Here is a 13,919-nt window from a genome sequence, read left to right on the forward strand (position 1 = left end):
TTCACGGCCTCTGCATCAGTCCTGCCTCTGCATCGTGTTCCTGCCCTGGCCTCTCTGGCTAGTAGACTGTGAGCTATACGTTGTTTTATCACAGCAGGAGGAACCCTAAGACAACAAGTAAACTTATACACACGGTTTTAAATGAGGAGGAGAAAGGTCTCAAATGTTAACAGGTCGTTCATATGTAGTAATGTTAGTAACATGCACTTTTTAAACTCTCCTGCTTTTGATATGTACCTTTTACTCTAAATTTTCCATCACTATAACACCCCTACACACACACACACACACACACACACACACACACACACACACACACACACACACAGAGTTTCTATTTACAACAAAATCTATAGGAAGTTTCTCACTCTCCTTTAAAGTCCCAAGTTGCTTTTGATCATGGTGTTTTACTCCCACAATAGAAACCCTAAGACATGGACCCAGTTACCATCTGCAAACACCTAGGCTTGTTCTAGACCAAGGCCCACAGACACTCTGTTTCTGAGACATCCCTGCTGGGTAAGTGGCCTCCTCCCTTTACCATCCCCCGCATCCTCCCTCCCCCCAGACTGTTACCATCTCCATACCCACTAGGCCTAGCTCCAGTCCAAGGCCTTGGAGTCTGCTTTCTTCAAGAGCCATCACTGGTGAGACACCTCCCATCTCTGACATTTCCAACTGTCTGTGGCTAACTCTGCACCCACAGGCTTAGCTCTTGACCATGGGCTGGGAGCCATTTTTTTCCTGGTCCAATTATACAACTCATCCATTAATTTTATCTGACCTAACTCAGGTCATACATCTGCCCTGGCCCAATCAAAGGAAGGCCAAATTGTCACTTTCAAACACATAACCAGAGAAAGAACTCCATATGCCCAGGCAAAATCACCCAAACAAAAGATAACATGAACAGGCATGTTCCCATCTAACCCAGAAGTCCTATAGAGGGGTTCTCTAATGAGAACCACCTACACGGACCCCAGGACACAGAATTTAAAGTATAATCACAAACTATCAAAGAATTCAAGAAATTGAAGAAGGCATGAAAACTTCATTAAACTCCCAAGGGTAGCAATAAACACCTGAGTGATGTCCAAGAAAATCCAAATACATGGGTGAATGAAAAGATAAATCACAATTTGAGAGCAGGATTCAATAAAGAGACACTGAGGTGAACATAAGCAGAAATGACGAAGGAATTAAAAAACAAAAAACTTCAATATCCTGATCAGAAAGCTGAAGGGAAGCCTGGCAGGTCAAGTGAATCAGCAGACGGAGCGCCAGGATTCAGAGATAAAGCAGAAACGCCGGGTGAAAGAAGCCAAGAATATGAAATGATACTAAAGCACAGGAAAGGAACATCTGGGAAATGTGGGGCGCTATCAAAAGACCACATCTTCTAATTACAGGCACAAACGAGGGGACAGAATCCCACATCAATGACAGAGACCAGATCTTCAAAAAGATCACAGAAGGACACACCCAAGCAGATACAGAAAGCACACAGAACACCAAACAAGGCCAGAAAAGAAACACCCCACAGCATATCATGGTCAAAATACTAAGGCTATAGAACAAACGAAAAACCACTGGAAGCTGCAAGAGAGAAAAATACAAGTCTCCTATAAAGGAAAACCCATCAAAGTAATACTTGATTTCTCAAAAGATGTTCTGATCCTGGAACAATGCGCCCCTGAAGACCACAACTGCCGACCAAGACTACTGTACTCAGTAACGTCTGCTACGGCTGAGAGGAAAAAACTTCCCAGGATCCAAACAGCCTGAAAAAATGCATTTCCAAAGACAGAAGAAAAAAAAAAAGAGAGAGAGAGAGAGAGAGAGAAAAAGAAAAGCTTAAACAGAAACAGAAGAAATACTTTAAACTGACGAAGGAAATAAGCAGCCAAGAGACTCTAGGAAGAAAACAAAGCTCAAATTTAATGAGATACAAAGTAGGGCTAAGAACACAGAGTAACAGAAAAGCAGCACACTGATGCCGGCTCCATACTCCCTTCCATAACTGCTCTATCCACAGCCGGAACCTCCAAAGGACACAGGCCGGCCGAAGGGACTAAGAAGCAAAACCCATCCACCGGTTATCTACAGGAAACCCATCTCAGCTTTCAGGACCGTCACCACCCTGAAGTGAAGGAGGGAAAGAAGTGTCCCAAGTATCTAGATGGACCAAGAAGCAAGCAGGTATTGCCATCACATTATCTGAGAAAACAGACTTCAAACTCAAACTAATCAGAAGAGATAAAGAAGAGCCCTTCATTTTAATCAAGGATCAATATCAGGAAAAGATCACATGCAGCAAACTCTGCTATATGAGACAAACCCAAAGCCAACACTATCCTAAACAGAGAAAACCTGGAAGCAATCCCATTAGAGTCAGAAATGAGGACAGAGCTACGCACTACCCCCTTTTCAATATAGCACCTGAAGCTAGCCGGAGCAGTAAGGGAAGAGCTGGAAATTAACAAATAGGAAAGGAAGTCAAATGATTCTTATTTGCAAACAATATATTTATTGTACATGAGAGCCCAAAAATCCCACCAGAAAGCTTCTAAAACAATCAACAATTTCAGCAAAATGGCAGAGTAAAGAATCAACTTAACAAAAAATCAGTAGTTTTTCCTACACAACCAAAAACATACCTACTGACAAAGACAGGGTTGCGCTCCATTAACCACAGCAGCAGAGTCAACAAAATATCTTGGAATAAATCTAACCAAGGAGGCAAAAGACCTCTATAATGAAAACTTCAAATCTTTGAAGAAACAGGCTAGAAAGTGAAAAGACGTCATGTGTTCATGAATTGCTAGAGTTAATATTATGAAAATGACCATATGACCAAAAGTTACTTACAAATTCAATGCAATCCCAATGAAAATAACCACTACACTCTTCTTCACAGAAGTAGAAATAAAGTCTTAAGATTCCTATGGAACCAAAAAAGATCCCAGAGAGCCAAAGGAACCCTGAACTTAAAAAACCTAAAGGCAGCAATGCTCTCACACCAGTAGCTGAGCATTCCTTCCTCTCCACTACAACACAAGTTCAGAGTCCGGTTAGCTTCAGAACCAGTCACTGCTTATGTGCAGTAAGCACTCTGATACAGGGAAACTATCTACTACAGAAACTAGAAACAGTGACGAATATGCAATGCTGAAGCCAGACAATGCTCTTCTAAAACAGTTCTTTAGCTTCATTGCATTTGAGTGTGTATGTGAGGGAGGTAAGGGAACGCTAGAGACTGAGTTTAGGGCGTGCAGATGCTAGGTAAGCCCTCTGCCACTGGGACACCTCCAGCCAATCCTTCCCAAAGTCAACAGGCCATTCAGCGTTACCTCCTCTAAATCCCAATCATGAGGTGCCTCCACATGAAATCTGGAGCAGTCGAGAGAGTCAGCCTTGTGCTTACACCCTTTATCTGGCTGGCTGACACGGAACAGCCCTCCGAGCTCTTCTGAGGCATCGCCATCCTCATCTTCATTATCCTCTGTCACTAAAGAGAAGATGAGAATAAAAACTTCAGTCCTAGAGGGCTCCTTGCCCTGAACTAGTTAAACCACACTTCTTTAGAATTAAAGGGATGGTGGGTCTCTGTTCATTACAGACATGTAGTATCCCTGAGCCACTCACCCACTAAAAGCCAAAAGGTCAAAAATCTACCCCCTAAGGTGTCTGGGAGACTTATCCTCTGGCAAAGCAGCAGCAGAGACCACGGAGGAGTAAAAGTACTGGAGCTGGGGAGGGGAAGCTCTCAAGCTCTTACAGAAGACCTATGCAGAGCTCCCGTAGAACTTCCCATCACTAAATGTCTAGAAGCAAAATCTAAATGAAAATCAGTACAGATCACTCTCCAATTTTCTTATCAAAGGGCAACTTATTTCTGCATTTTTTTTCAAAAAGAACTTATAAATAAGCTTAATAAATTATAAAAATAAGAACACAGGGCTCTTGTTCTCACAAGGGGGACACCTTTCATCGTTCTAACACTAAATTATTTAACAGACAAACAGAACTCATGAAGGACTTTATAAACTGACATAATGATTGTCAGTCTCATTAAAGCTGCAATATATACAACAGCAATGCACGGTCCTTGTGACATGATTATCAACACCTGAGGCCAACAAAGGCTCAGCAGGTAAGGGCGCTTAGCTCACGAGCCTGGGGACCTGGGGACCTGAGCTGGAGCCTGAAAACCCATAAAAAGGTGGAGAACCAGCTCCACACATTGGTCCCCTAGCCTCCATGCATACACTTGGCGCCAGTGCTCTCCCACATCATAAATGTACACGCATGCATGCATACTGCGAGTAAATAAAAAGTTTAAAATATGTTGTAAAAATGTCTGGTAAATACATAAAAGCTGAGAGCCAAAAATAACGGAGGTCAAAATCTACTCCCAATCTTCATGTCAATGCCCTCTCTTCCTTTTCAGAAAATACTCTAAGTACCTAAACCCTTTTGAGCTCTAAACCAGTCCTTTACCTGTCCCATAAATCAGCTTTCGAAGATTCGGAGCTGCTTGCTGCTGCCTCAGAAACGCTTCCGCTGCTTTCCTGGAGAGGTCTTCCTTCCACTTGAGGGCACCTGAAGAACCAACACCTGGTTACAAATGCTCACTGCCCCCGCCTCAAACCCCAGAGCTCACCCAATCTCAAACATGCTCATGACAGTTCAGTAGTCACCAAACCCAAAGAGCAGATGCAAAAATGTAAAAGTCCTGTTAATAACAATCGTCTGAGTCCCAAATGTATACTCAGTCCAAGGACACCTGGCCCTCTGGAGGAATTACCTGACGTTTCTACAGAGCTGCTATTTTCCTCCTTGTGATCTTCTTCCTCTTTGAGTAAATTTTCAATGTCGCTGGTCTCATCACCCACGTTCTCTGACTCGGGTTTCTGTCCTCTGTGCTGCTGAGGATTTGTTCCCCCAACCTCTTTGTGTTCTGAGTCTTCTTCCTCTGAACTGAGTTCAGATTCCTCAGACTCATCTTCAGATGGAAATGCCTCTTCGGCTGTACAGTGACCAGAATCAGAAGTGGTGAGGGCTGCTTTTCTCACTGGGGAAGGCTTCTGTCCATCCGGATGGGGCCCCCACTGGTGAGCTGCTGGCGGTCTTGCCCCACGAGCTCCTCCAACAGAGCTGGCTTCCCCAGTGTCCCTCTCTCCTGTGGAGGCACCGTCAGCACTGCTTTCATCTGCTTCCTCTGCCTCCTCCTCTCCCCCAGAGCTTCTCTCAAGATCATCATCGCTATCAGCAAACGCCGGCAAATCTGCCTCACTGTCTTCTTCCTGCTCCTCAAGTTTTGGTCGTTTGTGTCCCCTAACAGTTGTGTATTTACAGCTGCTGCTTTTAGCACCTTCTTCCTCTTCCACCTCATCATCACTAGAGCCATTTTCCATCCCGTCATCGTCCGACATTTCATCTTCATCTCCTTCACTATCGTCATCTCCAGACTCTTCTTCCGTGTCTCCAAAAACGGCTTTCCGACGCACTCGGCCCGTTTCCACGTCCACCTGCTTTTCCTCCTTTGGCATCCACAGCCTACATTTCAATAAATAAAAACCAATTCAAACTGAGAAGTACGTAGCTAAGGTCAGTGCACTATGCAAAGAACTGGGAGGCTAAGACAGGAGGGTTCAAGGTTCTAGTCCTGCCTGGGCTCAGGATAAGTTAAGACTTGATGTGACTTAAGACACAGTAACCTAGTGAGACCCTGTCCCCGAATAGAAATTTAAAGAAAAAAAGGATTAGAGTCAGAGTTTGCTGGCAGAACTCTGGCCTGGTCTGCGCAGAGTCCTGTGTTCATTCCTCAGCATTTACTAAAGAAAACAGAACCATCAGAGTTCCAAAACGACGGCACAGAAAATTGATGACAAGTACTTAAATAATTAATAAGCAAACTCATAGCTCCCTAATGACACACTTGCAAAGCAGTTAATAGAGAGAACATGGAGATTCTTTAAGAAATAAAACAATTTCTATTTTAGGAAAAGTATTCAAAAGGGAAGTTAGTATTTAGTACATCTTCAAAACTGATTCCAGGTCTAAAGGACAATGTAAGCTTGGGTCACCCTGTTGTGTCAGAAAATACTATGCTCATTTGCACAGACTAGGATGTGCCTAGAAGACACAGGAGACTCATCACTGAGGGTCAAACCTGGGACAACGTAGGCATCAGAGAAAAATGGAAGCAATGGGAAGGTAAAACATAAAACAAAACCAAAGTCCAGTCAGTCGTGCAGGGAGAAAATCAAGCAGGGAGAAAAGGCCTTTGTTAGAGAAAGTAGCTGACCAGAGTTCAGAGCAACTCTGTGGGTCGCTGATTCGACCTCTGTGTGTTGCTGAGTTTGTAGAGTAAGGTACGGGCTGAGGAGATGCCTCAGCAGTCCGGAGCACTCAGTGATCTTACCGAAGACCTGGGTTCAGGTAACTGGTACAGAATCATTGAGATGCTAAAGCTATGAGATAAAATTAAAACAAAACAAAGCTATCCAATGTAGTCTTACATATAAAACAGTGAAGCCATCAATTATAAAAATCTAAAGTATACCACAAGACAGTCCCTAGTCAGAAGCACAACAAAACAATAACTACATAAAAAATGCATAGACAAAGAAAATGCTCACAATATTTAAATTTTAGGTTATTTGTTATGTATATGTTTGTGTGTGCCTACAGAGTTTATGTATATCGTGAGCATGTACGTGGCCAAGGCTGCTGGAGGTCACGAGACCCTGGAACTGGAGTTATAGGCATTTGTGAGGCAACAGCCGGGCAGTGAGCACTGAACCCAAGTCCTCTGCAGAAGTAGGAAGTGCTCTTAACCAGTGAGCCGTCTCTCAAGCCCTGGGAATAGTGACCCTTAAATGTGCTCTTTAATCTTTCATATTACCATGCTAAGCAATAATGCGTATTATACTAAGCTATCCTGTACACAGTTTATCATTTTCAGATTGGTTATGAGGCATGAGTTAGAACAGAAGTCAATGTTCAGCAAGCACCCACTGAGTGTAATGGTACCCAAGTCTACACGCTCCCAGTCCAGGCTGAAAGATGAGCTGTGTCAGTAGACACCGGCCACGGTAATAAAAAATAAGTATGAAACACTTTCAGAGACAAGGCACGTGCCTTTGGACAGACCCTGAATAAACATCTAGACACTACTCTAGAATCTCAGTCACTGAAAGATATCTAAGTGGTCTCCTAGAAAATTAAAAGCAATCAATAGAAAAGTTTGAATAGGATTTGAACATTACTCTTTATACTTCTGTTAAAAACAAGTCTTGTCTTTTACTAAAAGTATTATTATATAATGTTATATAAATAAAAAACTGTCAAGAAACACATGAATATTCACAATAAACCAAAAGTTCTGTCAAATCCCATCAAAATAAAATCTGTAACAGTAGAACGGTAGGTAATATAATTTTTACTTTAACTTTTTAAAATTAAAGATTAGGTAGGAAAAGAGCCGGTACCATATGTCACCGGGTAAAAGCACTTGCTGCCAAGCCTGACTTTCTGAGTTTGAGTCCTGGAACCGACATGGTAGATAGAGAACCAACCCTAACCATCTGCGTTAATGTGCAGGCGCGCACACAGGGTTAAAACAAACAAACAAACAAGCTTGGCAAAATGGTGGACTTACCCTTGACTGTCGACGTCTTCTGACCCCAGAGGTCTGGAGTCAGAGAAAAGTGTCACTCTGCTTGAAGCCATCTTAGCATCGATACTGGCATGGGTGGAGATGAGGCTCTGGACCAGTTCATGTGTAGGGCCTGCTTCCTCCTGTCAAAGCCAGGAAAAATGTGCATGTGAGGACAGCAAGGACACTGGAAACATACTGGTTTCATCATTCTCACCACAGGCTAACGACAGCTCAGCAGTTACAACTGCATACTGCTCAGGCAGAAGGCCTGAGAATTCAGTTTCCAGCACAGCACCCACACCAGAAGTTCACAGCCAGCAGGAACCCCAGCACCATCTGGACCTGACATCTCTGCCTTTGTGGCCACCTGAACACACGCACATGCATCCATACATACATACAAACAGACACACAGACATAAAAAGTAAATTTAAAAAAATTATCTTATAGGTCTAAAAACCTTTCTCACTGTCTTAAGAAAGAGGAAAGAAAATTCTCATGACAAAGCCTAAAGTTGACCCCAACAATGCAAATGCTTCTCAAGCTCATGCAATACATCAATCCAACCTAAGCACGTAGCTGGGAAAACACCAGGTCTCAACACTGTAGGCAAAAACTACTTTAACTCAGTAAGATTACATTTCAAAAAACTAACAAAAACCTAAAGTCCCTATGTCTCCCAAGACTCTGGGAACACTGTGGGATACAGGGTAGAAAGAACCGGAGGACAGGAGTGATGCGGTGTACCCCTCTTCTGCACGTGGTTCCCACACAGCTGTGCTCTTCTACACAAGGTGGAGCTGTCGACATTCTCACTAAGGATGTGGCAAGGTTCTTGAGGCTCCATCCCTCCTGGAGGAGCAAATGGCAGGTAATGGCTACTGAGGGGGGAATCTTTGGTTTGTTTTAACAAGTAAGGGTGTTTTGCCTGCACATTCTCACCGTGTACCACTTTCATACTTTCAGGCCTGCAGAACAGAAGAGAGCGCCAATCTCCCTGGACTGGAGTGCTGTAAGTCACAACGTGGGTGCTGGGAAGGTCCCAGATCCTCTGGTAGTGCTCTTAACTTCTGTAGTCTAGGTCACAAATAACTCCAAACCTACTCTCATGCAAATAACCCCAATTAAACTCAGTGGATCACTATAAAAAATGGCCAGGAAGGAGAGTGGCTATGAGGGAGGGAAGCAAATGTGAGAGCAGCAAACCCATCATGTGCACATACGTGTCCACTAGGAGTAAGGAAGAGAAGGTAACTGGGGTGACAGATCACAGTTTATATAATCTACGCATACATAAAAATATCAAATAAGTACTGCAAAACAAGAAGAGTATCTCAAACTTCTTACACACACCTGGCTCCTACCTAGGGAAGTTCAACAGAAAAAGGAGGATAAATAACAAAGGATGTTTAATAAAGCCTCAAGAAATCACTATTTTAAATCTACCTAAAATTATTCATAATACATAAAAGTACATGTATAGATATCTTAAACACACATACACGATTAAAGATCTTAGATGAAGTATGCCACTTAATCTGACCCTATTCTTCACAAAAGTCACAGAATATCTAACAAAACCCCAATACCCAGGATGAAAAATTTCCACATGAGTGGTTGGTTGGTCAGGGGAGTCCGAGTGACTCCCACAACAATACAGGCCATTGCTGTTGCCCTTGGTTGCTTCTCAGAGGTAGCAGGTCCCTATTGCCAAAGATACTGCATACTTAGGACACAGAATTCGGAGGATTCAAACTGGATCCAACCTGAAAGTTTGTTCCTGAGATCTGGATTTCATAGCACCAGACAACACTAGGCAAACAAAGGAAGGAAGCAGTGAGCACTCATATCTGGGCAATAACCAACAGCTGCCTAACTGGACTTAAGGCCTGACCAACTGGAGGGAAGCCATGCTTGGTACTGGCAAGCTAACTAACTGGGGGCTAAGAGTCATGGATCTTAGAGGCCTTAGCACTACCACTTCACTAGACCAGCAAGACTATCAACTGCATTCTAAAACATATCCTTATCCCCACATATAAGGGTAGCTATCACACCTCATCAAAGGAGCCTCTCTTTATACCAAAGGGAGACCATTATAGAAAGCTATAACCACCCACAATGCCAGTTCAATAGATCAACAGATGGTGGGGAGGGAGTCCAGTCCCAACAGATATATTTACAATACAACTCAAAGAAGAGGGTGCAAAAAGACTTTAAGAGCCTGAGTACCAGGAGTTCTGTGGGTAAGGTTCTGTTTCCTAGGAATGACAGGGAAGCTACAGCCCTGAAACCTCAACAATATGGCTGCCTAATCAAGACCTGAGCAATGACACCACCAGTAGACACACAAAAGTGGGGTTCGGGGGAGGGGAGTGCACATCCCACCAGTACACAAAGAACTACAGGCAACTAATGACTGCTGAGGGAGAAAGAGTTAAGTCTTACCTAGGGATGAGTCCCCTAATTATCCCATACAAAGTGGTCAGCCCTAAACTCAAATACAAATACAATCAAATGGACTCAGTTATATTTACATGTATATATTTACACATGAGAATATATTTATAAGCAACAATAATAATCAAAGAAAAAGAGGCCACATATTTAGGTAAGGGGAAATGGAAAGGGTTTGAGGAAAGGGGAAGAGGAAATGTGATTTAATTAATTTTGATTTTTGTAAGTCGTAAATTAAGAATAAAAATACCACCAATCACTTACACACACACACACACACACACACACACACACACACACACACAGGCACACATACTCACACACACTCTCACATACTCACACTCACACACACTCACACAGGCACACACACAGACACAGACAAAGACACACCAGCCAGGGCTATATAGAGAGAACATGTCTCAAAGAAAGAAAGAGACAGAGAGAGACAGAGACAGAGACAGAGACAGACAGACTGACTGACTAAAGGAGCATGGTAGACCTAGCGGGCACTGCGGTCTCCTAGGAGACGAGCACTGACAGGCACTGTGCTGGCAGTGGTGCCAACAACTGTGAACTTCCCATCTGAAGAGTGTGAAAGGCGGTATTTTTATTTCTCCTGGTACAATGGAAAGAAACCACCTTTATAATCAGCTGTTTCATCACAAACTTGGATTAAAAGAAAAAAGCTTCAGTAAGGAGAATATGAACATGATATTTGATAAGAAAAGATGTGTAGAGACTAATTCAGAAGGTTACACTTCTTACCACTGTCTGGAAGCCATGGCTGCCACCCAGGTCAACATAGACAGCATCTTTGTCATAGAGCACACCCCCAACCCCAGAGAGAGGTGCATAAACCAGCTTTTCCTTCTCATTCAAACAGCGCTTCTTTTGCTGTTCCGGAAGGGCACAGGGGTCTGGGAGAAAACTGACATCGCTGGCGACAAAATCTCCTACACCTGGAAGACAGAACCCAGGCAGCAACTTGACAAGGAGTCAAGCATTCAAAAAACAGTGTCAATTATTGGGGAAAAAATGCCTGCATTTGAAGGCTTGAGCTAGGGCACAGAAAAGGCACCACTAAGTGGTGGCCTTGCTAGCTAGATAATACGGCATTCACTCAACACTGTTGGCAGATGATGCCCAGGGTGTAAAAACTCCAGAATAAGGCCCTGTCATGTTTGGTAATGGCTCAGTGTTCCACGAGGGTGACAGACACCGAGTGCTGCACAGTACACAGTACCTGGCATGTGGATCTGGCTGTTAGTCTTCAGGTAGGCTCCTCGTAAATAACCATAAAGAGACACCTTCCGGTCACACTTGATGTTTGTGCGGATATCCTCAGGGTTTGTCAAATCTTCCATCCTGGAAAAATAAAACACGATCGCACGGCAGGAAGAAACGTCCACAGACTGAGAGCACAGCTCGGTGGTTCAACACTGGCCAGCACATGAGGCCCAGAATTTAATCTCAAGCCACAAAACCAAGTCTTGCTCCTTAAGCGCATCATTCAGAAAACTAGAAAACACAGGAACAAGGACGCATGGTCCACACCAGAAAACAAGCATCAAAAGCACAACTGCTTCACCTGGGTCCACGTGATGCAAGCCACAGGGCACTTCTAAGGGAGATGATGCCCTCACTGGGTCACAGAAAAGCAGAGAATGTGCTTAGAAAAACTCTTTAGGGAAGAGTCAAGATTAGTCTGCTGGATGAGGCCTTGGGTTAGCTTGGATTCCTCTAAGGAAGGGCACTCCACAGTGAGAAGGCATGAAGAAAAAAACAAATAAGATGGGTGCTGAGTGACTGGACCTAGGCACAAGGACACCATCATCAATGCCCCAACATGGAAGCTATTGTGCTGTTTTGTTAAAAAGAGAAGAAAAAAAAGCCAAGTAGTAGTGACAATGCCTTAAAGCCCAGCACTCAGGAAGCAGAGGTAGGTGGATCCCTGAGTTCAAGGTCAGCCTGGTTATAGAGCGAGTTCCAGGACAGCCAGGGCTACACAGAGAAACCCTGTCTGGAAAAAAACAAATGAAACAATAAAGAAAAGGAAAAACAAAACAAAAGAACAATGCTAGAACTTAGCCAGGGGCTTGTGCAAGTCCTCTATGCACTGAGCTGTACCGTGAACTCTGTAAATCATAATCATTCACTCCACTCCTAAACCTTAAGAACGGTAAAAAGGAACACAGAGACTGGGAAGAAAAGAAATTCACACTTGTCATTTACCTGTCTGCCAGGATGTAAGGATGAGAAGTTTGCCATGTGAGAGGCCGAAACTTCATAACTGTGATAAATCTGCCCAGGTTGTGAATCTCTTGGTTCTGATACTCTCCATGAACCATTCCAGAAAGGTAGAACAGCTTGGCACCCTAAACGTAAAAAAAAAAAAGTAAGGATGAATGTCGATTAAACCTATGTCAATACCATAAGAAGCAAGGTCATTAGAAGCTGTCTGTGTTTCCAAAGCTGGCTGCCTTCCTCAGGACTTGTCACGTGAGAGCCTCACAAAGCAAACAAACGTCTCTCAGTTAAACACTGGCATACATGGAAAAGGCATTGAGGTCCCTGGGCAGAGAAAGGATTTTGTGACCAACAGGCCATGGCAGTACGAAAAGGAGAAATGATAGGTCCTGGTCTTTAACTTCCGAAGCACTGCATCAAACCACGATCAATAGCATACATTGTATGTGCACAGAAGCAAACAAGATACAAAGCCCATGCAGAGGAAACGGGACACGGGCTAGAAACACACACACAGGAAAACTCTCGAGAGTTCATGAAGAGCTCTTCATTCTCGCTACTTTCAAGTGAGAGGACCAGCAATAATTCCCTTCCTACCGGGTAGACTTCTGTCCAGAATCTATGCTTTAAGCGCTTCTTTGTCTTCTTAAGTTGCTTGTTGTGCTTGAAGGAGTCCAAGTGGGTGAGAACTCCCATAATTTTAGGAAAGCCATGTACTTGACAAATGTTTAGAAACTCAAATGTCTCCATTTCAAAGCCAAAGCTGGCATCTATAAGCATTAGCACCTAAAAACAGAACACAATTTCTCACAGAAGTGATCAAAATACTCCACCCAGACCAAGAGTCAGCAAATTATGGCCAATGGTCACATCATGCCACTCACTTGTTTTCTTAAATATTCAAAAGAATGTCACAAAGGCATCTCCATTAATATTCATGTTTTCAAAATCACAAAATTTTAAGTATTTTAGTCATTTTAAAAACACAAGGCTTAGCAAGCTCATTCTTCATTGTCCTAAGAGTAACACTTAAATAACTCCCAAATTTAAATATATATAGGTTAGGTATATATCAGTGTAGGTTAATATGGCCAGAGAAATGGCTCAACAGTCAGAACATTTGTTCTTGCAGAAGACCCAGGTTCAATTCCCAGCACCTAGATGGCAGCTTACAAACATCTATAACTCCAGTTGAATGAGCACAATACCCTCTTCTCACCTCTGCAGGTACCACACATGCACACGGTGCAGACTCACATGCTAGCAAACCATATACATAAAATAAGTACATCTCAAACGTGTGTGTGTGTGTATGTGTGTGTGTGTGTGTGTGTGAGTGTATGCACACATATATACTAATCTTGTCCTGTATTTCCTCATCCTTTGCTTTTCTTCAGGTTTTAGACTGCGTCCATCAGGCAAATTCCATTTCTTTGATAATATCAATGGTTACCATAATTTCAACCACTTCTACTCTATCTTTCTTGCCTTAATAATCACAAGTCTGTCCCTGCAAATGGATAAATAACCCATCGCATTGCACACTCTC

General features: G+C 43.1%; 1 protein-coding gene across 2 annotated transcripts in view; it reads right to left on the reverse strand.

Moving 5' to 3' along the window:
* The window catches only part of Bms1 (BMS1 ribosome biogenesis factor), a 36,967-nt gene that overhangs the window by 17,485 nt on the left and 5,563 nt on the right, over window positions 1-13,919 (reverse strand). For both annotated transcript variants that reach the window (NM_001100751.2, XM_039107867.2), the window contains exons 5-12: window positions 12,968-13,156; window positions 12,356-12,498; window positions 11,367-11,488; window positions 10,889-11,082; window positions 7,667-7,806; window positions 4,808-5,559; window positions 4,501-4,602; window positions 3,351-3,508 (exon numbers count right to left, since the gene is read on the reverse strand). In NM_001100751.2, the coding sequence (NP_001094221.1) occupies window positions 3,351-3,508; window positions 4,501-4,602; window positions 4,808-5,559; window positions 7,667-7,806; window positions 10,889-11,082; window positions 11,367-11,488; window positions 12,356-12,498; window positions 12,968-13,156 (1,800 nt within the window). The remainder of the gene's footprint in view (window positions 1-3,350; window positions 3,509-4,500; window positions 4,603-4,807; window positions 5,560-7,666; window positions 7,807-10,888; window positions 11,083-11,366; window positions 11,489-12,355; window positions 12,499-12,967; window positions 13,157-13,919) is intronic.

The sequence above is a fragment of the Rattus norvegicus genome, chromosome 4 (genome assembly GCF_036323735.1).
Source record: "Rattus norvegicus strain BN/NHsdMcwi chromosome 4, GRCr8, whole genome shotgun sequence".
NCBI lineage: Eukaryota > Metazoa > Chordata > Mammalia > Rodentia > Muridae > Rattus > Rattus norvegicus.